The sequence below is a fragment of the Mesoplodon densirostris genome, chromosome 19, assembly GCF_025265405.1.
Source record: "Mesoplodon densirostris isolate mMesDen1 chromosome 19, mMesDen1 primary haplotype, whole genome shotgun sequence".
In the NCBI taxonomy this organism is placed as follows: Eukaryota; Metazoa; Chordata; class Mammalia; order Artiodactyla; family Ziphiidae; genus Mesoplodon; species Mesoplodon densirostris.
Window position 1 is genome coordinate 32,439,976 of NC_082679.1, and position 25,410 is coordinate 32,465,385.

General features: G+C 51.0%; 1 protein-coding gene across 2 annotated transcripts in view; it reads left to right on the top strand.

Moving 5' to 3' along the window:
- The first annotated feature begins 394 nt into the window (after positions 1 to 394).
- NKD1 (NKD inhibitor of WNT signaling pathway 1) overlaps positions 395 to 25,410 on the top strand; it is an 86,706-nt gene continuing 61,690 nt past the window's right edge. Inside the window, exons 1-3 of one of the 2 annotated variants that reach the window (XM_060084241.1) lie at positions 395 to 571; positions 694 to 726; positions 1,408 to 1,541. In XM_060084241.1, coding sequence (XP_059940224.1) covers positions 547 to 571; positions 694 to 726; positions 1,408 to 1,541 — 192 coding nt within the window. In that variant the 5' untranslated portion in view covers positions 395 to 546. The remainder of the gene's footprint in view (positions 572 to 693; positions 727 to 1,407; positions 1,542 to 25,410) is intronic. The other variant, XM_060084242.1, reaches the window with a different exon arrangement.

Genomic DNA, 25,410 nt, shown 5'->3' on the forward strand with positions numbered 1-25,410 from the left:
GCCGCTGAGTCCTCCTGTCCGCTGCCAGGAAAAATAGAGCGGAGGGAACGCACAGCCCCGTGAGCCAGAGGAGCGGTTATTGTAGAGCGGGCAGGACCCAACAGGGTGTCTGTTCCAATACTCCTCCTGGCCAGAGCTCCTCTGCCTCCCATCACCGTCCCCAGCCCCCGGCCCGGGTCAGAGACCGCAGCCTGGAGCGGGGGCGCTGTGTCCAGCCCTGCAGCGCCTCTCCACGCCCCGCCCCCAGCCTGCCGGCCCCGCCCCCAGCCTTCTCCCTCCGCGGCCCGCCTCGCCTTTGATGCGCCGCGCCCGGCCAATGGGCGCGCGGGGAGGCGCAGGCTGCGGCGGCGGGCTAGGGGTTCGGCGCGCCCGGGCGTCAGTCCGGCCGCGGCGACGGCGGCAGGATCGTGTCGCGGCGACTCTTCACGATCCGCTCGGCTTCGGGGCTGTTTCAGGAGGAGGAGAGCGAGGCGCGGCGCGGCGAGCCGCAGGGCCCGCGGGCCGGGCGCATGGCTTAGGGACGCCCCCTCCCGCAGCGCCCCCAGCATGGGGAAACTTCACTCCAAGCCGGGTCAGTGTCCCCGCCCGCGTGCCGGCCCCCTGGTCCCCGCCGCCCTCGCCTCCGCGATTGCTAACTCTCTGCCTCTCCTTTCTTTCCGGCTCCCGCCGCCGCCGCGCGCGATGTGCCTGCAGCCGCCGTGTGCAAGCGCAGGGAGAGCCCGGAAGGTAGGGGCGCGCGGGGCACGGACCGGGGGGGATAGACTGGGAAGCACCGCGGACGGCGGCGGAATGGCCTAGCCCGCGGATCTTATTACCAGGGCCACCCCCACCCGCTACTCCAGTCACCAGTCCCACAAACCCTCTCCTTGGAGCAGACTTTGTGTCCCCTCCTCTGTCCATCCTACTCGCTCCCCGCTATCCTGTGCTCTCTCTTCTGACTCTCAACCCCTCCTGTTGCGGTACCCCGACCCCGCACTCACTGCACCCCCTTTTCAGGCTCCTAAGCCCCTTCTCCAAGAGCCTGCGCCCTCTCTTTCTGGCCCTCAGCCCCCTCTCCCGAGATCTGGGCTCCTGCGCCCCCTCTCCCGACGCTCAGTTCCCCTCTTCCCCTCACCCCGTGTTCATCCCTCCCCTCCTCAGTCCTGGCCTCTGGCGCTCGCTCTTCTGATCCCCAGACGCGTCTTCCTGGGGTCCTGCTTCCCCCTTGGCTCCGCTCTCGATCCCCGCTCTTGGGGCTTCGCTGAACTCCCTTCTCCTGACTACCTGCGTCCTTCTCTCGGATTGTGCGCGGCTCCCAACACCCTCCGGGTCCCTGCTGCCCCTGCCTCGCCCACTCTCTCTCTCCTCTCTCGGGTAACTTTCAGCCTAGGGGCCAGACTCAGGGGCTTCGTGTCGTCCCCGCCTCAGGTGACAGCTTCGCTGCGAGCGCCGCCTGGGCTCGGAAAGGCATTGAGGAGTGGATCGGGAGGCAGCGCTGCCCGGGTGGCAGCTCCGGATCCCGACAGCTGCGGGCGGCTGGCACGGTTGGCAGAGGAACGCGGGTACGATCCCCACCTACGTCCCTTTCAACCTCCGAGATGCGTCTCCATACCTACCCGCCGACCCCCAACTTTTAGCACCCGCTCGGTGCAGCTTCTAAGTCCAGAAATCCCTTCTCAGCTGCCCCTGACCCACCAATATGACCCTGTACACCCCCTGCCTTGGGGAACCTTATTGGTGACACAGGTGGCAGTCCCCTGTTCGGTTGGGGGCAGAGGGCTGCCGGGGGGGAGATGTCCTGGGTCATGTGGTGGTGCAGGTCCAGTTGATGGGGAAGCTTGTCTGCGCTGGAAGGATCCGGGGCCCTGCTCTGACTTCTACCTTGTTTCTCTGGCCGGCATTCAAAGGTGGATTTGCAGTTGGGGCTAGGGAAGTGGGAAGGCATCTGGGGGTGTCTGGGTGGGAGGCAGGACTGTGCCGGCCTCCGAATGTGTTCCAAGTGTGTGCCATTCATCAGTACCATCTGCCCTTCAGCCCCAGTAGAGCCGGCTGTGATCTGCTGGCGGGCAGAGCTTGGGGGGTACTGAGATCTGGGAGACCCCTTGGCTTGGCCCACAAGGAGAGAGAGAGGGCCTCATCCTGCTGTAGCCTAGGCCTACCCATAGCCTTCCCCCAGTGGGTCCCTGAGGTTAGAGTTGTTCCTAGGGGAGCAGTAGATGTGACAGGGGAGTGAGTGAGTCCAGCCTCAGCTCCTGGCCTGGCACTGGTGTTCACAGATGTCCTATGGGCTCCAGAACTCTGCACAGGGCTTTCAGATGGTCTGCGTGGAACTCGAGCAAGCCAAGGATCAAAGGATGAATCAACTTTTTGATGTGACATTTAATTTTTTTTTTTTTAACTTAGAGGAGAACAGACTGAGTCTAAGGTCTGGTTAGTTCTTTGGTCTTGTCCATGGGCTGGAGAGGGGCCAGTGGGCTTTTCAGATGTGTGTGTGTGTGTGTGTGTGTGTGTGTGTGTGTGTGTGTGTATTTGGTGGTGGGACCTGGACTGGGTGCAGCCAGTTGGAGGAGGTGAGCCTGTGGATAAAGTTGACTCTTGTGCACGTATGAAATAACCCCTGCATCTGGAAGAAGCTCCCATCTCCTCCTCCACTGCCACTGCTGAGCTGGGGGCCTTCTCTTCATCTGTTGGCTGGGTTAGAATTGGAGCTGCTGTCCCCTGGGAAAAGCCGAAACTTGGTGGGCGGGGGCACTGCAGTTGGGGCCCTTTAAAAACAGAACTACAAACTTCCCTTTCTTCCCCCACCATTTCTAGTTTTTGATCTCCTTATTTATTTAAAGACCAATGAAAATGATCCGATTTAGCCATATGAACAAATGCATTTGCAGCTGAAGACAGAGGCCAACTGAGTGGATTTCCATTAATCAAGTTTTGGGTTTTTTCAGCCTGTTTATTTTTACAAAGTATTCCTGCAGAATGACATTTATTTGCAGTCCCCCCTGCTTTTTTTTTTTTTTTTCTTTCCTAAACTGCCAGGCAGCTTGCTCCATGCTTTAGGGGAAACTTGAAATACAGCGAGGGCTTACTTCAATTGACTTTTATCTTCAAAGCCATAACAAATGTTACCCGCATGTTTTTGGTAGGTCTCCTTGGCATCCAGTCCTGGAGGATGGGAGGGAGGAGGAAGGAAGGAGAGGAAAACAAAAGTCTGTCGTTTTTAATTAAATAGTAGTGTTCCCAGCAAGAGGAATGTGAGCCAGTAAAAGTTGCCATTGGGGGAAATGAGGGAGGGTAGGGAGGGGGCCCCAGCTTAAGACTGTGGCTTTGGTAAAGTCACGGAATTTTGTTGCCTGGTTTCTTCCCCCAGCTGAGGACAGCATGGGATGGTGTTTGCCCCCTCCTTTCCCAGCCCCCTCTCTCAGAGAAATGCTGAGGGGTCATTAGTGTTTGTTCAAAGCACTTTTGAAGATGTGAGACACAGAGCCGTCAGCATGACATATGTTGGGCGGTGGAGCGTGGGACCTGCCATCCAAGATATTAAGGGAAGGGAATCTCTGCTGCCTTGAGAGTTGTGCTTGGTGACTGGGACCTGGATGCCTGGGTTCCCACCACCGCTGGCCTCGCTCCTGAGCCTGCAGAGGTGGCGATGGCCCAGGGAGAAGTCAGGGTGAGCCCAGGGTGTGGGGCTGCACTGTGGAGGCCTGTGAGGTGATTTCACGTGGTACCTGGAGGACTATTTCTTATCTTAAGAGTTACTTTTTTTTTTACCAGAAAAAAATAAATAACTGGGACATAAAACCCTTGAATTCGCACATATTATTGCTTAGGAGGAAGCTAAGTGGAAAGAGATAGTCTAAAGTCAATTCTGAGAAAAATATTAAGTACAACTGGTCAAAATTGTGAATGAGAACGGAATGCCCCAAATTTGGGAAATGTTGAGATACTGAACAGGATAGCAGTAGGCAACCCTCGGTTCTGTTTAATTTCTGTGATTTCCAGTGGCACGGAAAGGGTGGCTCCAGGTTCTTCCATTATCTCATCAGGATGTAGGAGGGCGTGGGCTCCAAAGTGTGCTGCGTTCTAAGGGCTGGCAGAGGTCCCCTCACCAGCCCCAGACCTGTCCTGGGGTTGGCCTCTGTGTCCACTTGGTCACCCAGCCTTTCACCAAAATGGCGGGGGGCAATTCGTGGCTCATCCAACCAGCATTTTTACTGCAACAATAACTACTATTTATTAAGCGCCTGTGTGTGTCAAGCACTTTGCTTACATTATCTTAATCCTCCTCATAACCCTGTAAAGTTGCCAGCCGGCTGGTGTGGACTCTGGTTTTCTCCCATTCTGGAGTACTTTCTAGGACAGTGGAAGCCATGTGTGGTAAAGTTCCACACCAGAACATCTGCCTGGAGGGGGGTCGCACTTATTCATTCCTGAGAGGTGGCACCCTGGCCGGCTGCCGAGTACTTTGGGATGAGGCAGGTTGCGGGGCAGGCAGAAGCATGAGGGGCCCCTGCTTGCCCTCTTCCTCTCTGAGGGAGCCTGAGTAGCTTAGTAAATGTCTAAGTTGGGTCTGAGTTTCATGCAAGATCCTGGGATATGAGAGGGTGACCTCACCGGCAATTAACCCATGCCTGCCCTCCCAAATACAAAAGTAAATGAGGTCAGTCTCGGCCACAATAGCTTGTCACCTTGTATAAGCCATTTTACCTTTGTCTACCTTACTTAGCTCATCTGCAAAATGGGTGTAATAACATGCTCATCCCTGGCAGGGTTCTGGCAGATAACTCTTCACTGAAAGTAGAACGTGGGGAGAAAGGTACTGGCAGGGTCCTGAGGCCCTGGGAGAGGTGGAGATGGGGGCCCATATTATGAAACCAGAGGCTCCCCCTCCCCCATACTCTGTAGCCTCACTTGGAGGGACACAGGCTAGGGCTTCTGCCCTTTCAGTGGGTACATGCTGAACTTCAAGGGAATATGAGCTTGGAAGAGAAAAATAATGAGAAATGTGAGCTGTACAAGTACTGCAGAAGATGACTGATATGTGAACAATTTGTATGCCAGACAACAATGTGCTAAACAATTAGAAATTAAAATAAGCATAATAATCTCAGAGATAAAGGGTGATATTAGAAACATGAAGCAGCAACAGGCAGTTACAAAAGAAAACCAACTGGAAATGTTGGCTCTGGAAAATATAATGGATGAAATTAACAAGTTTAGTAGATGGATGGAGTAGCGTAATGGGCGCAGACATGTTGATAGGAGAACACTCAGAGAAGCAGAATCTGCGTGTCTGTGTACGCTCCTGCAGCGTGTGCACACGTGTGCATATATGAATGTGTACAACTGGATTTAAGACCATCCCCTCCCCCACCCCCCAGTTTGGTCCTTTTGTTCTTTTATGGCAGAGCCGCCTGAAGAAACAGGCTGAGAGCTTCGGTGCAGGCAAGTCTGCCTCTGGATCAAAGGTGGCTGCCAGGCAGTTTGGTAATTTGATTAGGGGGCACCTAGTGCATTTTGATGTTTGGGGAAGATTGGGAGGGTGCAGGCCCTGTTGGAGCCCGTGGGGATGTATGGAGCTGGGTTATGAGATTGGAGGCTGGCCCAGCTGCTGCCTGAGTGCCGGATTCCAGGGGAATTACCCTTGAATGATACCAGTTGGCACAATTAAAAGGCCCCATGTCTTCACCATATGGAAAGTGTTAGGCCTCCTTACGTGGTTTCAAAGCTATGTGCCGGGAGGTGGACTTGACATTTGAGGTAAAGCATAAATTAAATATTTGGTGTTTCAGAATTAAAAGATGATTTGCTTTGAGGCTAGTGGAGGCGTTTGGACCTCCTCTCACTGGCTTCTTTGAGTTCTCTGCGGAGGGTGCCCTCTGCTCCTGGCACCCAGGCCAGCTTCATAGCCCCACCTGGCAGCTTTCTGGACCCCTGGGGAGTGGGGAGGAGAGCTGGGGCAAGCTGGAGCTGGGCAGAGTGCCAGGTGGAGCTTCTGGTTTCTGGTAGGTCTGGATCCCTCAGGAAGGTGGGAGGTGGGCAAGGGTGTCATTCTGGGTACTTTAATGCCTCTCTGTGATGGGGTCTCTGGTAGAGGTTTCGAGGAGTGCCTTATCCTCCCTTCGAAGCTTTTCTTCTTTGAGAAGGACACTGGTTCCCCAAGTCAGGCTGTGTGTGTGTGTTGTGTCCCTCGAACTCAGGAACAGACCCTCTACATTCATATCTTGTACAAACTGTCACAAACTCAGGGGGAAGCTAAACCAGGAGACAACCTCGGCATGTCCCACAAGCTCCTAGCCTTGGGGAATGTTCCATCCCCTCACCCAGTGGGAGTGTCAGAAGTGAGGAGAGAAGGTGGGTGATACACAGACAGAGTGAATTCCTCCTCATAACAGGAAGCTTGGGCCCCTGGGCTCAGGGACCATATTGTCCCTTTGAGGGCTTAAAGCAGCAAGGCTGAGCTGTCAGCAATAGAAGAATCACTTTCTGAGGAGTCCGTCTTCCTTGTGGCAGCCCTGGGGCACATGGTGGGCTCTCATGATATATTTGCTGAATGAATGAATGAATGCATGAATGGAGATAGATTAAGTCACCATCCCTGCCTCTTCCTCCCCCAGGTTCTCTTCCCCAGCCAGGTGGAGCTGGAAGTAGGAATACAGGGAAGAGTGGAATTAGGCCTTTTCTTTCAGACACTCAGCTATTAATTAATTATGATCAATAATGAATTGTTATGAACTATGGATTCCCTAGCTCTGCCGGGTGTTGGGGCTACAGTGGCAAATCACAGAGCCGTGGTGCCTGCCCTCCTGTAGCTTCCAGTCTAGTAAAGGAGACAAAGAATAAGCCTGGCCACAGGCACACTGGCAGACAGTAACACTCATGAGAAGCTGAGGCAGTGAGGAAGAAAGTGTGGGAAGAGGGGATGGGTTTGTGCAGTGGGAGCTGGGGGAGACGCCTTGCTCGCTAGTGTCCATGGACAATGCGTGGTGCTTGGGTTGGGCCCTTGAGAAGGGACTGTGGGCTCCAAGTGGCTCTGCAGCCTGTAGGGTCTGGAACTCTCTCTGGTGCTCATTCTTTCTGCAAAGCCCCCCATGTTAGTGGCTCTTGGCACGTCGTGTGAGCTACCTTCCCCTCTGGACAGGTGGGTGGGGCGGAGCCAGGCGGGCAGCCACCAGCGCACTCTGTAGAGCTGATTCGCCTGCAGCATCCTGCACAGGGACTTGGGGCATTACTCCAGCTGTTTGGGTGGAGGGGCGGCCCCTGCTGCCCTGTGGGGGAGGAGGGTCAGAAGCGCAGCCATGGTAGGATTGGCAGAGGGAGGCACCCCAAGAGCCAGGGGGCAAGAGGCAGTGACAAGCCAATCCCAGAGAGAGCCCATCCTGCCCCAGAACTGCTGTGAGCCTGTGCCTGAGGGAGGAGGGTCTCCTGCCTCAGTTTACCAGATGTGTCTGAGGAAGGGGCATGCAGCCTGACTCTCTGGGCAAGAGGCAGGGGCCCACGAAGAGATCTGCACGCACGGGGGAGTCAGGGACCCCTCAGTCCTCCTTGCTCGGGGGGTTCTCGCAGCCTCACTCACTGGCTGTAGGTTCACAACTTTGGAATTTTTAGGTCGCTCGTTGGATTCCAAAGCAGGCACTTCCGGCTGCCTCCCTGACTTACCGCTCTCTTTTCTACTCACGCATGTTCTTTTTGTGGCTCTTGTCTCTCACAGACATTCTTTCTCTTCCTCTCGCTCTCTCTCCCCCATCCCTTCCCCACCCCCTCCCAGAGGAAGGAAAAAATTCAGACTCTCACAAACAAAATATCTGCCATTCCATCCGAGGGAGAACTGAGGCAGAAGCCCAGAATATCCTGGAAGAAACGCCAGAGAGAGCTGAAGGCCTCAGTTGTTTAATCTGGAAGGCAGTCTTTGATGTCACCGTGCTCCGTTTATCCTGGGAAGCTGCCTGCTTCTTTATGGCTGGCTTCAGACTCTGTGCATGAAAAATGGCCGAGTCCCTTCACGAGCCGGAGGGAAAGCCTGATCCCTCCCCAGAGGGCAGGCCTGGTGTTGCTGCTGCTCCTGCCAAGCCCAGGTGGGCTGGAGAACCTTTTCCAAACAAGCATTTCCAGAGACATAAGTAATTCTTTGATAACTTCCCGGGAAAGCAGAGGAGGCTCTTTATCCATGTGGGTACCCGTCACGGGGCTTCGCGAGGGAAGCCTCAGGTCCCTCCACTGAAGTCATCCTTAACCCCAGAAGGGCGGCACACAGGAGCTCTCACCAGACGGCTCTGCCCTCCGGGGTGCGTCCTGGATGTGTGTTTGTTTAGAGGGCTCCGAGGAATTGCTCTGGGCTTCACTTTCCTTACTTGTTGAGCCATATGGGCTGCGGTTTGTGTGTGGCTGACGCCTTTCAGAGGATCCCAGGGTAGTGGGTGGGCTTCACAGTGGTGTGGCATCAGCTGAAGGATCCCCCCACCCCTTCTCTGGGCCTCGGATCTTCTGGCTGAGAAGTAGGATAAAATCATTTATTATAACTTAGGAACTATGTATTAAATGCATTCTATTCAAGTCATTCATGCATCTGTGCAATAGAAATTGAGTACTTACTTTAGGCCAGGTATACATTTGCTCTGTCAGTAGAGCATGGTCCTGGTTTTTCATGGACCTTACGCTCTAGTAGGAAAAGATAAGTATTTTTAAAAACACATTACACAACCTAAGCTGTGATTTATGCCTCAAAGGAGAAGTGCTGGGTGCTTTGAGAACATTTAATAGGAATCAGACCTAATCTGGGTGGCTGTTCATTCTGCAGATATTTGAGCATGGGTAGGATGTTGTAGAAACTATGAGGAATAGAACATAGTTCCTGCCTCATAGAACTTGGAGTTTAGTGGAACTAAACTTTCATCTTTGCCTCTCATCTATTTTTCTTATCTTATTGCATTGGTTAGAATCTCCTCAACTGATTAATAACTATTAAGTATGATGTTCATTGTTTATCTAGTTAAGAAAGCTTTCTTCATCTCCTGGATTGCTAGGATTTTTAAAACCAGGAATAATTATTGAATTTTATCAAATGCTGTTGGGGTGTTGATGGAGCTGGTGATTCTTTGCTAATATAATGTATGATTTGTATGCATGATTTACATAACTAGATTTCCTAGTGTTCAACTTTCTTTGCACTCCTAAATTAAATCCCTCTTTGCCATGATAGACTGCTGCTTTAAATGTTGCTGTATTTGATTGGCTAATATTTTACTTTGCCTTGATATTCGTGTTTGATTGGCTCATGGTTTGGGAAGGTAGCTCTTGAATAATGAAGACAATGTTCAGGGAATGTTAAGAGGATGCTCTGGAGGTTCTAGAGCAGGAAGTACCAACTGGTCCAGGGTCAGAGGTAGTCTCAGAGGAGCTGTGATTTAAGGCCAAAGGTGCATGGGGGCGGTGGGTGGTGAGCAAGGCAAGGGGAGAGGACATGTAACAGCCATGAGTGTTTGCCGGACCGACCGGCCACATGTGAGAAAGCCCTGTAGAGAGGAGGGTGGTTCATTTGAGATGCTGGTTGAAGTTCAGTTGGCTGAAGAGAGGTCACAGCCTGGACCTGGGGGCCTTCTCAGCCATGTTATGGAGCGTGGTCTTTGTCCAGAGGGGAGACAAGTGTGTGAAGGGCCTGTGTGAGGGGCCAGCAGGAAAGAGGTGAGCCCTGTGATCTGGGGGGAGAAGGAATGTGGGGTTGGGCTCTCCCTTGTAAAAATACTTTGGAGGATAAAGAGGAATCAAGTGACTGTATTCTGTGGGCTCAGTGAGAGATTCTGGAAGGTCTGCATTGGTCCAGGCACAGTGCTTGGTTCTCGAGTGTCACCCAGGGGACTCTTGAGAAGGCCATAAGCAGGTGAAGGACCAGGAGAAGTAGATTAGGACATCAGGCGGTGTAGGGTGGTGCTTAAAGAACGAGAACTTTGGAGCCCGGTGTCTTGGGTTCAGATCCTGCTGCACCATTTTCTAACTGTGTGACCTTGGGCATAGTGTCAAACCTCTGTCAGCCAGGGGTCTAGTGGGAAACAGATGCACTCCAGAGAGTTTAAATGAAACTAGCTTCCAGAGGTATGGGCAGGGTTCAGGGATACTTTATGGGGCGTTGAGGTACCCAGGGACTGATGGTCCCTGGCAACAGTGGGAAGCTGTTACCACCCCTAGGGCAGAAAGGGCCAGGGGAGGAAATGTTGGATATTTTGGATTGGATCCCTGTAGGAACCACAGCTGACGATGGGTGGAGACCAGGCAGAAGCTATAAAGATGGAGGATTAACCACAGTCAGAGACATGGTACAGAAGTAGTGAGGGAGTGGAGAAGAAATACCCTAACTCCCATCTCCTCGCATCCTCCCGTTTCCTGCCGGGGCTTCGCATTGGCTGAATTCAGAAGCCAGAGGCCAGAAAGCTCCAGTGAATTGGTCCACGGGGTCAGCTTCCTGAAGGCACAGGGCAGTACAGAGAGGGTGGGGAATGGATGGGGGTGGGGATGGCAATAGAATAATCAACTCTGCTTGTGTTTCCTCATCTGTAAAGCTGGGATGATAATAGTACCTGCATCACAGGGCAGTTGTGAGGACTCAAATTGTAAAACAGTTGTAATGTCAGGCGCACCGTAAGTGCTCAACACAAGTTCGCTCTTACAGTTATAAGACCAGGAAGAGACACAGGGTTATGGAGATTCGGGGGGGTGTTTCTGAAGGAGGTGGCATGTCAGTATGGCTCTAAGGATGGTAAGACTGGGACCAGGGGTCAGAATCTAAAGGCCAGAGAAGTCATATTCATGAACGCAGCAGGCTGGGAGGGAGACACCTGGGAGGTGGGGGGACTAGGGTGCCCTGGGGAGCACATGTCCTGAGTCAAGAGAACAGTGTCCCTCAGCCCCAGCCAATTGTTGTCATGTGGGAATGTGGCCCTGGTATTGCCACATCTTCTGATCGTTAAGAGAATCCAGCCATCTGGATTTTTATGTGAAATTTTTCTAATTTGAAAAATTATCATCAACTACATAAAAATTTTCAAAAACACTTTTTTGGGTGGACCCAGATAGCTGGATTTGGCCTGGCTTGTGATTGTTGATTTAGACCTACAAGATTTTGGTGGGGTATGAATATGTTAGTGATAATAGTATATACAAGGGAATATTAAAAGTGCCTAATGCTTTACGTGCATTCTTTACATGTATTATTCCCCTGTGTACAGGTGAGGAGACCAGCTCAGCAAGTTAAGTCCTGAGCCCAGCCAAGGGAGAGCGGATTCAGGCTGCCTCCAAGGCAGAGGGTACAGACCAAGCCAAGGCTGGGTGCTGGGGAGTCATGGATAATATGTTTCAGTTGCCGGGGAACAGGATGGGAGGGCAGGTGGGGTAAATACAGTATAGATGTGGTTTGGGCCACTTTATACTGAGGCCCAGCATGTGCATGTAGTAGGTGTCAGGAGTGTGTTTAGAGCTTTCAGAATCAGACTTCTTGGGTCCAATTTCCAGTTGCACCTCTCCCCAGCCGAGTGGCCTTGGGCCATGTGACGGCTCATTGCTGATCCTCAGCTTTCACATCTGGTGGAATGGGTAGTCATGGTTCCTTCCTCATGGAGTTGTTCAAGGATTGAAATGAGTTCACGCTGGCAAACCAGGGAGAATAAAGCAAACGTCACCCCTCCTCTTGAAGCTTTCTCGTGTGGTTAACTGATGATCACCCAGATGTGCGCTAAATGTGATGAAGGGAAAGAACAGGGCGTGGTGAGAGAGAATGAGGAGAGTTCTACTTTGCACTGGAGAGTTAAGTTGTTGAGACCCAAAGGATAAATAGCCAGGTGATGAAAGGTTTAGTAAAAACATCTCAAAGGGTTTGGGAAGTGCAAAGGCCAGGAGGCACGACTGGCAAATGGAGAGTCCTCAACCCACTTCTGGGTGTCTGGCTTAGGACAGAATCCAGTCCCTGAGATGTTCAGGCAGAAATACGCGGTCCAGCACCTGGGGTGGGTAGCTCTTGGGGGTTGCGGGATGCGATGCTATATGTTGCAACCTGTTTTGGTTCTTTGTCCACCTGCTGCAAATCTTCTTCCACAGTTTTATTTTTATCGATGTCCGATCACTCCAGCGTCTCTCCTTTCTGGCTGGGTGGGAGGTTGGGGAGAACCTCCTGGTCCCACGAAGTAGTGTCAGCCGGGAGCTGATTGGCTGGTCTGCCATGTGCTGCCCAAGCCCCTGGCCTTGAGCTTGAGTACAGAGCTGGGGCCCTGGAGAGGGTAGGGCAGAGCATAAAAGTCCCTGTCAGCAGGATGGGCCTGGCCACCCTCAGGCTACAGGTGAGGCTGGGGAAGACCAGGACCTCCCTAATGGGCTCAGGCCCAGGGTGTATCTCTAACTGCAGAAGTCTGCGCAGGCTGGTGGGCCCCTCTCATGGAGGCTTTGGCTGACGGCGGCTCCACTGTGTAGGTTTGGGGGTGCTACCTTGGGGTACTGAGGCCACTCCAGGCCTGACTTCCAGAGGTAACCTTGTTACAGGGCAGTTTTTGACCTTGACCTTGTTTTACCCTTCTTTCCCCTAGGGATCTAGATAGACTTCAAAAGCAAAAAGATGATGTCAGAAAACTACTACAAACCAGGAACGAGGTTGCCTTTTCAGTGCATGGTGGGAGCACTTATCTTGCTCCCCTGCCCTGGAAATCCCAAGGAGCCCACTGCCCCGGTCAGTCTTGGGTATGTGCCTCCTTTCTCAGTGTTCTGTGGCGACAGCCTCAGTGTGACTATTAAGTGCTCATGTATGCTGAGCCCTGTGCTGAACCATAGGTGCAGCATTAAGTATCTGCTATATGTCAGGCCCTGGGCCAAGAGCTGTCCCTACCACTCAGTTCTCACAACACCATTATGAGGCAGGTACTATTATTATCCCCATTTTACTGCTGGGGAAACCGAGGCTTTTAAAAAATTATTTATTTATTTATTTATTTATTTTTGGCTGCGTTGGGTCTTCGTTGTGGTGCACGGGCTTTCTCTAGTTGTGGCGAGCAGGGGCTACTCTTCATTGAGGTGCGTGGGCTTCTCATTGCAGTGGCTCTTCATTGCAGAGCATGGGCTCTTGGCGCATGGACTTCAGTGGTTGTGGCACATGGGCTCAGTAGTTGCGGCTCGCAGGCTCTAGAGCGCAGGCTCAGTAGTTGTGGCACGTGGGCTCAGTAGTTGCGGCTCGCAGGCTCTAGAGCGCAGGCTCAGTAGTTGTGGCACATGGGCTTAGTTGCTCCGCGGCATGTGGGATCTTCCCAGACCAGGGATTGAACCCATGTCCCCTGCACTGGCAGATGGATTCTTAACCACTGGGCCACCAGGGAAGTCCTGGAAACTGAGGTTTTAAAGAAATCTACCGTCTTGCCCAAAGTCACTTGACTTGGAAGTGGAATCTTGCTCTAGGAAGATTCAAATTCAGATCAGTCTGATTTTAGAGCTATCTTAAATCATTATAGGTGAGCTTTTTTTCCCTTAAACTGTACGTTATAACCCCATTCATGGCTCATGAAATCCATGTAGTGACCAGCATTAAAAAAAAATGAAATAGACAAAAATAAAAATGTAAGAGAATAACCTATATAGTAATAGTAAATATTGCTTTGTGTAACTTTCTGTTTAGTTTATAGGTGTGGATAGACATGTCTATAGATGATTGATAGATAGATATGGACATATAGACATAGGTATCCATACCGATAAATAGATAGATGTATTTATAGATAGATATGTGTATATCTAAATGCACATCTATACCCAAACCCATATATACAGAGGCCCATTATAAAACATAATTCTTATTGTGGGTCACTATCAAAGTGTTAGAAAACACTGGTGTTTGGTCACTGGTCTAGACTCTGAGTCTGAATACCTGGTTTCAGGATCTAGCTCTGCTTCTCACTAGCTGTGTGACCTTGGGTAAGTTCCCTAACCTCTCTGTGCCAAAGTTTTCTTTCTTGGCTTCAGAGCCTTTTGATTTGTTGACTTTTTGGCCAGAACAGATTCTCCCAGGATTGCCATGGTTGCTGTCTTGTTCATCAACGCCATTTGCTTAGGGCATGAAGAGGGCTCTTGGGGACCCCCATGTCCTCTCACTTTAGAAAGCAGCCTCTGAACATGACAAGCAGCAGCTGCACCCTGGCAACTAAATCTTTCTGGACAGAACATTGTTTTGGGAATCCTGAGCCTGGGGGTGGCTGCAGCTTAGCTATTAGGTATCTATTGTGATCTCTCCTGGCCTTTGCTTCCTCCTCTCAGAATGTAGTAAAGAAAAGGTGGATGTCTAGGTTATCTTTTGCTGTGTGACAAATTATTCCAAAACTCACTGACTTGATATTTTATGATCTGCTTAAGATTATGCAATTTGAGCAGGGCTCAACTTATCTCCAACTCCATGTGCATAGCTGGGTTGGCTCAAACAGCGAGGAGGGGCCACCTGCCACAGATCCTCTTGGCTTACATGTCTGGGGCCTCAGTTCTCTTCCAGGTGCCTCATCACTGGTTAGCTTGGGCTTCCTCGTAGTATGGTGATCTCAGGGATCAGACTTCTTACACTGTGGCTGGCTTCCCACGAGGGCAAAAGTGAAAACTGCCAGGTTCTTTAGGTTTAGGCCTGGAATTGGCAGTGCCACATTCTCTTTGTTAAAGCAAGTCACAGGTCCAGCCCAGGTTTAGGGGAAGAGATTACACAGGGGCATACATACTGGGAGGTGTGATTGACTGGGGGCTATCAAAGTAGTGTACCAGAGAGGATGTGGTCTCCCTGAGAGAAGCGGCTGAGAGACTGAGTAAGGAAAAGGACCAAAAGGTGTCCACTGGATTTAGGGTCCTGGTGGTCACAGTCCAGTTTGACAGGAGCTGTCGTGGTGGAATGGCAGCTGAGGTGAGATTGGCATGGGTCCTGAAGGGACTGGGGAACACTAACATGGGAGCAGATGCACATACTTGTAAGAACATCCATGGCTACATTATTTGGAAGAAGGAAAATTTGTAACAACTCAAATATTCATCACCAGGAGACAGGCTAATAAACAGTGGTCTAGCCATTCCATGGATCTCTCTGCAACTGGTAAAACCAGGTTGAGTGAGGGCCACAGGCTGATAGGAAGGAGGCCCTGAGATGCTGTTGAATGAGCAAAGCAAGAGCAAAACATCAGTATAATGTGGCCCCGTTTTCTGCACTATACAAAGGTCTGTTCAGGCCTATGTCTCTATATATTTGCAGGTGCACATGGAAAGATCTGGAATAATACACTGTCAAAGTCTGTTTCCCTGAGGAGTGAAGTGGTGGGAGGTGGTAAGGAGAGAAGGAATTTCACTTTTCACATTATATATTTCTACATTGTTTGACTTTTTTTTCTCAGAGAGCCTGTACTACTTTTGTATTTTTCAAAGAGACAATACATTTTATTTTTATTTTTATTTTTTTAACATCTTTGTTGGAGTATAATTGCTTTACATTGTTGTGTTCGTTGCTGCTGTATAACAAAGTGAATCAGCTATACGTCTCAGGACAAGCTTTGGTGGAAGGGGTGGAGAGAGAAGCCGGTAGCTGGAAGAGGACGTGGGGCTGGGATGGACTCAGGGTACGGCCGGAGGACCACCTACATCTGAAGTTCTGAGTGCTGTTTAAAATGCTGAGACCTAGAGGCCCCTCCCGCCGCAAGCCCTCTGAATCAGAGCCTCTCTGTGTTGGGCGACTGGACCCTGTAGGAAAGGTGTTGGTGGGAGGGAGCTGGAGGGGTTAGGGCGGAGGGAGGGAGGGTGCTCCCCATCTGTAGAAGGGTGGGGATCGAGTGTGTGGCCCAGAGGAGAAGCCGGCACAGTTCCTGACTCATGACATGCTTTCAGTCAGTGATTCTGTCTCCTGTGCAGTTCCCTATGGCTGTGGATCCTTACCCCCTATAAGTGGATTTAGAACTTTGCTGACATTTATTGATACCTGGCCTCTTTTTCAAGACCGGCCAGGCCCCTCCTTTTATAACTGGAAGGGGGGAGATGTTAAAGGGATATCTAGTTTAGTGATAGAACTTTCTGTGATGATGGAAATGCTCTATGTCTGCACTGTCCAGTATGGGAACCATTAACCACCTGTGGCTACTGAGTGCTCTGGATGTAGCTACTGGGACTGAGGAGTTGAATTTTAAGTACATTGTATTTGAGTTAATTTAAATGTAAATTTAAATAGCCACATGGGGCTAGTGGCTTCTGCCTGGATAGCACAGCTCTGGACCAGTGGAGGAGATGCAGCACTGCCGTGCATCATCAGGCTAACCCCCATCCCGAGGCGGGTGGGAGGGGCTATTTGCAGCAGGTGATGGTGGAAGGTGAGCTCTGCCCCCAGGAGGCACTGGTGAAACCCTCCCTGGGGCCTCTCCAGACCCTGCTCCTGGGAGGCACAGCTTCCCTTGAGCTTGGAGGGAGGAGGCCCAGGCTGGCCACTGCTGTGGTCAGTGATGGGAAGGATGGTGGGTCTCCCATGTAGGTGGATTGGTGCACCTTCTCCTGGTGTCATAAATTGGGGCCTTCTTAGCCTTCTCAACCTTGGAGGGCCTGCTTGGCATCTGCTTCTGGGGTTCGTGGGTGAGGACTTGTCCCCTTGGCTCTGGTCTGAGGAGCTGGAAGGCAGAACCCGTTCGTGGGGCTGGGGCTCAGCATTGAGTGGGACCAGCTTTTCCCCAGGAGTCAGAGGCAGCATTCATCTCAAGCTTTATGGTTGGCAAAGCCTTACTCGCAGTGATTTGTCAGGCATTTACTATTTGCAGAAACCTGGCCAGGGTCAGTATTAATACTATGGGGAAACTGAGACCAGACTGCAGAGTCCATGGGGCAGGCTCTGTGTGTCTCACTGCTGCGTCCTCAGGGCCTTTTGCACTGCTTGGCACGTGGTGGGTGCTCAAGAAACATTTGCCTGGTGGATGAGGCTCAGGGAGGCCTAGCAGCTTGGCCAGAGGGCACATAGCCTCTGGAGGTCCTGTCCCTCCAAATTCCACCTCCTTTTGGCCTTTGATGAGAGCCTCCACTTGCATGTCCCCTGCCTTTCAGAAAGGGGCCTCGCCAGTTTTCTTCTGGTAAATGAAATCATGCACACGGTGAAAAACAAAAGGAAAAGAAAATTCAAAGCAGTACTAAAGGGTATGTGATAAAAAGGAAGCCTTCTTCCCACCTCTGCCAATACCATTGGTCTCCCAGCACCCCTCTCCCAAGGCATCTGCTTTTTCTGGTCCCTGGAGATGCTTCTAGCCGTGCTCTGTGAGTATGGGCCCTTATCTCTGCACAGACAGTAAGCAGTCCTCTTGGCCAATAAGACTGGGAAGCATTGGTATTTGTAGGTTAATTGAAAAATTCATTTAAGGTGGGGATGCATAAAAAAGTGATAGAGACTTTCTTTCCTTTTAACCTAAGTTGCCTGTTATAATCTCGTTCTGTACCTTGCCTTTTTAACTTAACAGTGTATCTTGGAAATCATTCCATATCAGTGCATATAATCTAATTGCCCGTCAATCTTATTGCTCTTCATGGCTCTCAAGGCCTTCCATTGTAGGGATGGACCATACTTCATTGCACTGATTCCCTGTTGCTGGGCATCTAGGTTGTTTATGGGCTTGTGCCTATAGTCTAAAGTAGACTATTAGATCAATGTGGTGCATTTCTGCAGCTGTGCTTCTGCACACACCCCTGCTGCCCCAGCACACACACTGCACACCCGATGTGAGCTCCAGGCATGGTTCTACTTCTTTTCTGGCGAAGCCAGAGTTTCTCCCGCAGGCCGGGGTCTTCAAAATCCAGGAGGGCAGCAGCTTCACGGGGGTTTGTGGTTAAGTACGTGCGACCTTCCTCTGTGTGGATGAGTCAGAATCCTTTGGTTTTTAAGCCCATCTCAGCTGTTCCGTACAGCCGCACATTATTGGCCTGTGTAAAGGGGAAGTTGGGAGGGTGAATTGAATTCAGGGACAGCTGGGTCCCAGCTCCAACTCTGCCCTCAGCTCTGGTTTCTTTTGGGTCGGCTTCATTCTTGGGCAGACTCTCCCCAGGTAGTGGCAGTTCGGCTCCCAGCGGTCTGGGCTTCCATCTCCAACTAGAAGAGAGAGTTTCAGCCAAAGCTTAGTCCGGCTCCCATTGTTTTGACTTGAGTCACATGTCCATCCCAGAACCAAACCCTCTGCCTCTGCCGGTTCTGGGTCATGTGGCTACCCTCGAGTGGGGGCTGGGATCGACTCCCCCAAACCTCAAGGGCTGGGAGTGCGGGGGTGGTTCCCTAAAGAAAAACCACCTGTGAGGAAAAGGCTGCAGAATGCACACGGGGTGGACAGAAGCAACATCTGTGCATTGTGTAAGACTCACCGACCACAGCTCCAGTCAGCAGCTGGCAAGCGTGGGTGGGAACGAGGCAGTCTGACAATTAGCTGACTGTCCGGGGAGAACCACCCCTCGCCATTGGATCTTGGAAGAGCCTGGGTGATTTGCTGTCACCTCCGTGCAGCCCACATGGGTCACAGCTTTCCTTTCAAGCCCCTAGCCTCTCCATTATGACCATAGGTGATTCTTAGCCCTTAGGGGGTAGGTAAAAAGACCCTTTTGGGAATCTGCTGTATTGGATGGTGTCTTTCTCCTCACATAAGTGCTCTTACACCTTTACCCCCAATTTCAGGGCCCCCAGGTTAAGAACCTCTGCCTCAGTTTGCATGGATATTTTTAAAACCTCATTATTTAACTTTTTTTTTTCCTATATGGGTCTTATCTACTCCAGGGGGCACAGAGCTTTGGACCTGGTCTTCAGATCGGGGTTTGTACTGAACTGTATTCACTGTGGGCTTTAATTTTTTTACCTGTAAAATGAAGGAAAAAAGTATCCATCTCTTGGAGTCATTTCAAGGATTAAGTGAAACAACTTATGTTGTGATTTAAGGCTTAACATGCAGTAAGCACTCAGTAAACATACTCAGTAGTCCCATAAGGCCTCTGGAGCTGCTGATAGGTTCTGGAAGATTCCCAGTGAACCTACGCCATCTCTCTGGGGCCCATGACAGTCTCTGGAAGGGGCTTGGTTGCTGTTTGATGGATGAAGAGGTTCAGAGAGATCATCTTTGTTCACTCAAGAGTTCCCTGGAGTGATTGTTTGCCATTTCCAGGTGGGCAAACTGGGGCCAAGGAGGTTTCAGTGACTTATCCAGGCGTCTTGGGGTTAGTTTGGGTTAGTAGTGAGCACTTCTACATCCTGATCTTAGGACACCCCTCACTTATTTTATAAACTGTGCCTCCTGCATGGCCATGGACAGGCCACAGGTGACAGCTCACCTGTGCATGATGCCTGCCTGCAGGAGTTCCCTGATCTCAGCAGCATCCTTTCCGGCCCCTGAGCCCCAGCCAGTGGCTCCTCTGCCCGCCTGGCTGGACACCAGGTCTCGGGTGGTGGGTATTGTTCTGTAGAAATGCAGACTGGTGCTTTGAGAGTATGAAGACACAAAGTCCCTGTGGTTAACAGCAAATCAATCACAGCATTAAGGAGGGAATGTCTGGGTAGACGTGACTTCATGAGCCTGTCATAAAGTCTGTCCCTGCCGTGTTTCACTCTCCAAGATTTTTGACTTTCAGAAAAGGAACCACAGATAGAGTTACCAAGTTTTACAGAAATATTTTTACTGGGCAGAAGATTGCTTTCTGGTGAGAGCCAGTTATTTCAGGAGACAAGCAAAGAGCCCTTTATTCTCACGTTCTGTGGGAGGAAAATATTATGCTAGGAAGCCCGCTTCTTGGACGGGCTGTTTGAGAGGCCGGGCTGCATTTCTGCAGTTGGGAGTGGGTGACATGAATGGTGTGGGTGCCTGGGGGGCTGCTGGGTGTGCCTCCCTGGGGATTGATTTGGGGCTCGTTGTATGGGCATAAGGGAGCCTAAGCTACAGAGCAGGGAAGGGAGGTGATCAGAACTGGGCTTTGACCTGGGAATGCATGGCAGAGAAAGGAAGAAACAGGGTTGTATGCCAGCGTGGGAGCCCCCCAGCTGGAGAGCAAGCCTGGGGTCAGCTGGCTATGCCATTTACCGGCTGTGTGACTCTGGGTCCTCACCCCTCTGAGCCTCCATTTCCACATGTAAATTGGGGATAACAAAGTTATCCACCACATGGGCTTGTGTGAGTGTTAAATGAGATCATCTATGTCAAGCATTTTCTCATTTACTCAATCTGTGATATCCAGTGGTGACTGTCAGAGGGAGGGGGATGGGCCTTCTTCCTCCACATTCTGGAACCAACTTATCCTGCAGCGCATCCTTTGCTGGTGCCTTGGAGTGCAGCGGGCATATTTCCTGGTCCCAAATGTGACTTCCGGTTGGATACTGTGGTGGGTGATTGGAAATCTGGGTCCCTCCAGCAAACTGGAGATTTATGAGCCTCATTCCTTGAGCTCTAGTCTGTACTTCAGCTCATGGAAGGGACTGTTTTCTCCTGGAAATTAGGGGAAAACAATATGGGCTTGATTGTATTCAAGGAGGATGGGTTTGACCTTTGAGGATTAAGAGTTTTTTCCCGGGCTTCCCTGGTGGCGCAGTGGTTGAGAGTCCGCCTGCCGATGCAGGGGACACGGGTTCGTGCCCCGGTCCGGGAAGATCCCACATGCCGCGGAGTGGCTGGGCCCGTGAGCCATGGCTGCTGAGCCTGTGCGTCCAGAGCCTGTGCCCCGCAACGGGAGAGCACACAACAGGGAGAGGCCCGCGTACCTCAAAAAAAAACCCCAAAAACAAAAAAAAAGACTTTGTTCCCCCCTCCCCCCATGACGTGGAAGAAGGATGCCTGCCAAGAGTTTTGTTTGTGTCTGGAGCAGCCATGTGTCTGATAAGGAGACGGCATCCTTGCCCTCTTCTTGCTTCTGAGCATAATCCCTTTTAAGTTGGGCAGTTGGAGAGGGTTGATTTATTTCGTTCTCTTCCTCACCTCCCTGTCGTTATTTAGAATGTGAGGGAGAGTTTATCTTGTTCTCCAGGAGATCTATCGTTTCAGCTTTGGGATGGTACCCAAGTTTATAGAATGGAGTCTGGTGCCCAGAACCTTCTGGTAAATATTTTGGGAAGTGGGATTCCTCTGGCATTATAGCCCATGAGTTGGGCAATGGGTGCTTTTCCACGACTCGAAGATTGAACTTGACCTCTTCTCATACAATGCCCTGCACATGGGCTACTTGGGGCTACTTGCTAAGGCATCTCAGCGCCCAGAATTCCTGCCTCTTAGGGGTTCTCTTGTGCTGTGCCTTCCGCCAGGAATCCATGCATCGCTTCTTCATTCCTTGCAAGTGCACGTGCCCCTTCTTTATCCTCAGAACCTGGCTTCCTTCTTCCTTCTCATGTAGCCTCCATCGTTCATTCATACCCCCCCAAAGCCTTCCCTCAAGGCTGCCCTCCTTGTTGCTAAAAGCCTTTCCATTGCTTTGCTGATGCCTCCTGTGTTCTGCCCTGGGTTGGCCAAGTCAGATAGGATGGCCCTGGACAAGATCCATGTTCTTTCAATCTGTTTCCTCATCAATAAAATGGGATGGTAATATCGAACCCCCCCACCAGGATGAGTGGAAGGATGAAAAGATAACGAGTGGGAAGACTCAGGGCCTGGTGTGCAGTAGGGTTTGGTAACTATTTCGCTCCCCCTCTTAAATTATAAACTGCTCGAGGGCAAATGCCAGTTCTTAGTCATCTTCATATCTCCTTGAGAGCATCTTAGCCTGGTGTCTTGTTCATAGTGGGCCTAAGAACACAGTAAGTAGGACCCACTGGTTAGGAGTGGTGGTGACTCTCCAAAGGGTTCCTTGGTTGAGAAAGTCTCTCAGAGCATCATTTTCAAGGCTTTGGGGAAGATAAACAATATTGCTTTAGCTGAGGGGTTAGGGCATGGGGGTCACTGTCTGCTATGTGGCCACTAGCCTCACATGGCTGTTGAGCATTTGAAATAGGGCCGGGCTGGGTTGTAAATAGCCAGCAGATTTCAAAGGCTTCGTGTTAAATCAGAGAATGTAAATTTCCCCTTAATAATTTTTACATTGATAACAAAGAATGATGATATTTTGAAATGGCAAGATTTTTGATATTTTGGCTTAAATAACATTATTAAAATTAATTTCACCTGTTTCTTTCTCTCTCTTTTTTTTAATGTGGCTACTAGGAAATTTAAAATTACACATAGGGCTTGCATTCTATTCCTATTGGGCAGCACTGGTCTAGATTCTAGTCCATTCTCAATGGTGATGATATTGCCCCCAATATGTGTGTGTGTATATACACACACACATACATACACGCAAATAGACAAAACAGTATACCTATGGTATACCCAAATTTCATGTTGGGGTGATTAGGAAAAAAAAGTGTAAATAGGCTCAGTATGGGGTAGGGGCAGATAATAAAGAACGAGAAGTGCTCCAGAGACAGCCAGACCTGATGCAGTTGCTGACTTTGCCACTTACTAGCTGTGTGACCTTGAGCAAGTTCCTTAACCTCTCTGTGCCCCGTTTCCTCATCCGTAAAATGGGAGGAGAAATGATACGTACCCCACAGAGCTGTTGTGTTGATTGAGAATGCCCGTGAAACACTTAGGACCTGACACACACAGAGCAGGCCATCAATAGGGCATTTATTACCGTGGTTCATATTGATATGTAGTAAGCGAGCCCTCTGGAGGCAGAACGCAGTAGGACTTCCACTTCCAGAATTTATAGTGACCGTAATGTTTGTTAGCCTCGGTTTTTCCATCTGGAAAATGTGTCGCTGCTGGGGGGACTGTAACATCTGTGCAGCACTTCGTGCTGAGCGAGGAACATGGCTGCAGAGTATTTGAATGATGTGTTCCCCCTACTCCCAACCGTACCAGCACCGTGCCAGGCACTGAGGGATTTCACACCGAGGGCTGGTCACCGGTGGTCTTCTCTGGGCTCCCGGCAGACCCTTCTGGCTGTGAGGGTGTGCAGCTGTCAGGGCTGGGCCACGGCTATGCTGGGCAGCTCCTCCCTGGGGCTGCCTTCAAAGGGAGAGCTGGAAGGAAGGTGGAGGGGGGAGGAGGGGCTGCCCATTGACTGCCTGACACAGACAATTGGATTAAAGGTCCCTTTCAAGGCCTTGGAAATTGTCAGTGACACGGGCCCTGGCTTGGGGACTGCAGATGGCAGCCTTCCAATAACTAAACCAAGTTCCCTCTTCTGAGATCATGATTTGAGAGACACAGTTGCTGAGGCTCTGCCTTCTGTGGGAGGAGGTGATGGAGAGAGGCCAGTCAGCAAGGCAGCTAGGATGAGGATGACCAGCTGGCTGCACGGCTGGGAGGACCCAGGCTGTATGTACATGGCGGCTTTGGGGGTTGCACGGGGGCCTTGGGAGTTTCAGGTGGACTGAGACCTGGGTTCCACTGCTTGGTACCTCCTCTCAATGTCACTCACACATCCAGACATAAGCTGTCTGAAACTACCCTCTTCATCTTCCTAGGGAACCTGTGAAGGTTCCTAGGGACCTCCCTGGCTCAGTGACTGGCCCTCTGTTCACCTGTTGTTCAGGTCAGAACCTGGAGGTCATTCCCAACTCCTCCTCCCCTCCCTCAACTGAATAGCCACCAAGTGGACAACTTTTGTCAATTAACCAGTGCTTTTTCTTCCACTGTACATGTTATGTGGGGGTTGGAGGTTGGGTGTTGCAGGGTCATGTGCCCCACCCCCTTCCTTAGTGCTCTAGCAGGGCAGGGGCTCAGGGAGTCTGCAGTGGGACCGTGGAAACAAAGAAATCCTCTGTGCACAGCTAGCCCATCCCTAAAAATGGGTGCTCACCAGCCCCCCAGTTCCTCTTAACCAGCTTAGCTCCAGCATGGTGTTGGGGCCCAAGTGTGCCTCTGAGTCAGGCAGAGCTGGATCCAAAGCCAGTCTCTGCTGAGCCCAGAGGATGTGGAGGTTAGAAGGGGTGCTGACGTGCCCATGCAGAAGAGGGTAGGAGAGTGGGCTCTGGAATTGCATGAGTTTGATTCTGGGACCTGTTACCTACTAGTTGTGTGACCTTAGGCAACTTTCCTAATCTTTCCTAATCCTCAGTTTCCCCACCTGTAAAATGGGACTACCAGTTCACCCACCTTCTTGTGATTGGTGTATGAATTCAGCAAGGTCGTGAACCCCCGGGGTCTGGCATAGATGGTGCTCAGTAAAGCTGCTCTTATTATAACTACTAACTATTCCCTTCAAGATTTCTTATGAGGGAGAAGGAGATAGAAGAAGGAAAAGTCTTTCTGGAAGTTTTTTTCCCCTCTGGACAAATGTTTGTTATTTCCGTCCTTTCTGGAAAAGCCCCAGCCCTATCCTTCAGTACCACCCTATCCCTGTCCTGCCACTGTCCCCCTGCACCCTGTCTGGTCACCAGGTAACTCAGTTTCTCCAGCTGGAGGGTTGCTATGGAGACTTTCTTATGCTGAAATTGCCCTGTGGCAGGGTGGATGTCCCCAGTTTCCCCTCTCAGGCCTAGGGACTATGGTCAAAGGTTAAGGGGACAAGGGAAGGCTCAGTTTGGAGACTCTGGACATCCATCCTCCCCTTGATCTGCTCTGCGGGGTGAAGGCAGATCATGGGGGGAAGAGCCAGCAAGTACTTTCTCGGGTCAGATCAGAATTCTGCCTGGTCTCTGCCCCGCCGGAGCTCCCCTCGGGGACTCTCATCTTGGCTCAGGTCTGGGAGAGGGTCCCGTCCTGACAGCCCTTTGGAATCTGAGACCCTTTGCAGATGTGCGGCTTCCTGGGGGGATTAACACCCTCTATGAGCACAGCCTCTGGGCCGTCTTGAGTTTTTCTGGCAGCTGTTCCTAAGACTGCCTCTTGCGCACCTGGGGAAATGAAACAAATAAGTCACTTCTGGGTTCAACCCCTGGCAATTCTGATTCAGTAGGTGTCCGAGAACCCTTGTGGAAACAGGTCAGGCCCATAGCCACAGGGATTGAGAGAGAGGAGGCGGCAGCCCAAGGCGTGTCAGGGTGCTGTTACCCCAGATGGGGGAGGGGTATCTGGCCATGGGCAGGACAGCTGTCTTCTATATCTGTCTTCTGTATCTATATAGACATCCTCTATATCTGGGGTGTGGCGCAGGAGTCACTTTTTAACACATATGTACATAGATGTGTATGTATATACATATACCTCTCCACATTTTATTTGTGCCTTATCACAACTTTTTGAGGGAAACATTCTCACTCCCATTTTACAGATGGTAGAACTGAGGCTCTGAGTGACAAGGTGCCTTCTTCCAGGTCACATGGGTCCAGTGTGCTGGGACTGTGTGTTGGATCCAGCCTCAGGGCTGCCCATGTTCATTCTGCCTCACCACTGCCTCTCTTGGGACTCAGTGTTCCTGCCTGTCAAATGGGTATCCTACACTGACCTTGACCACCTCCTGGGCAGGCAGCGCTTGGAGAGT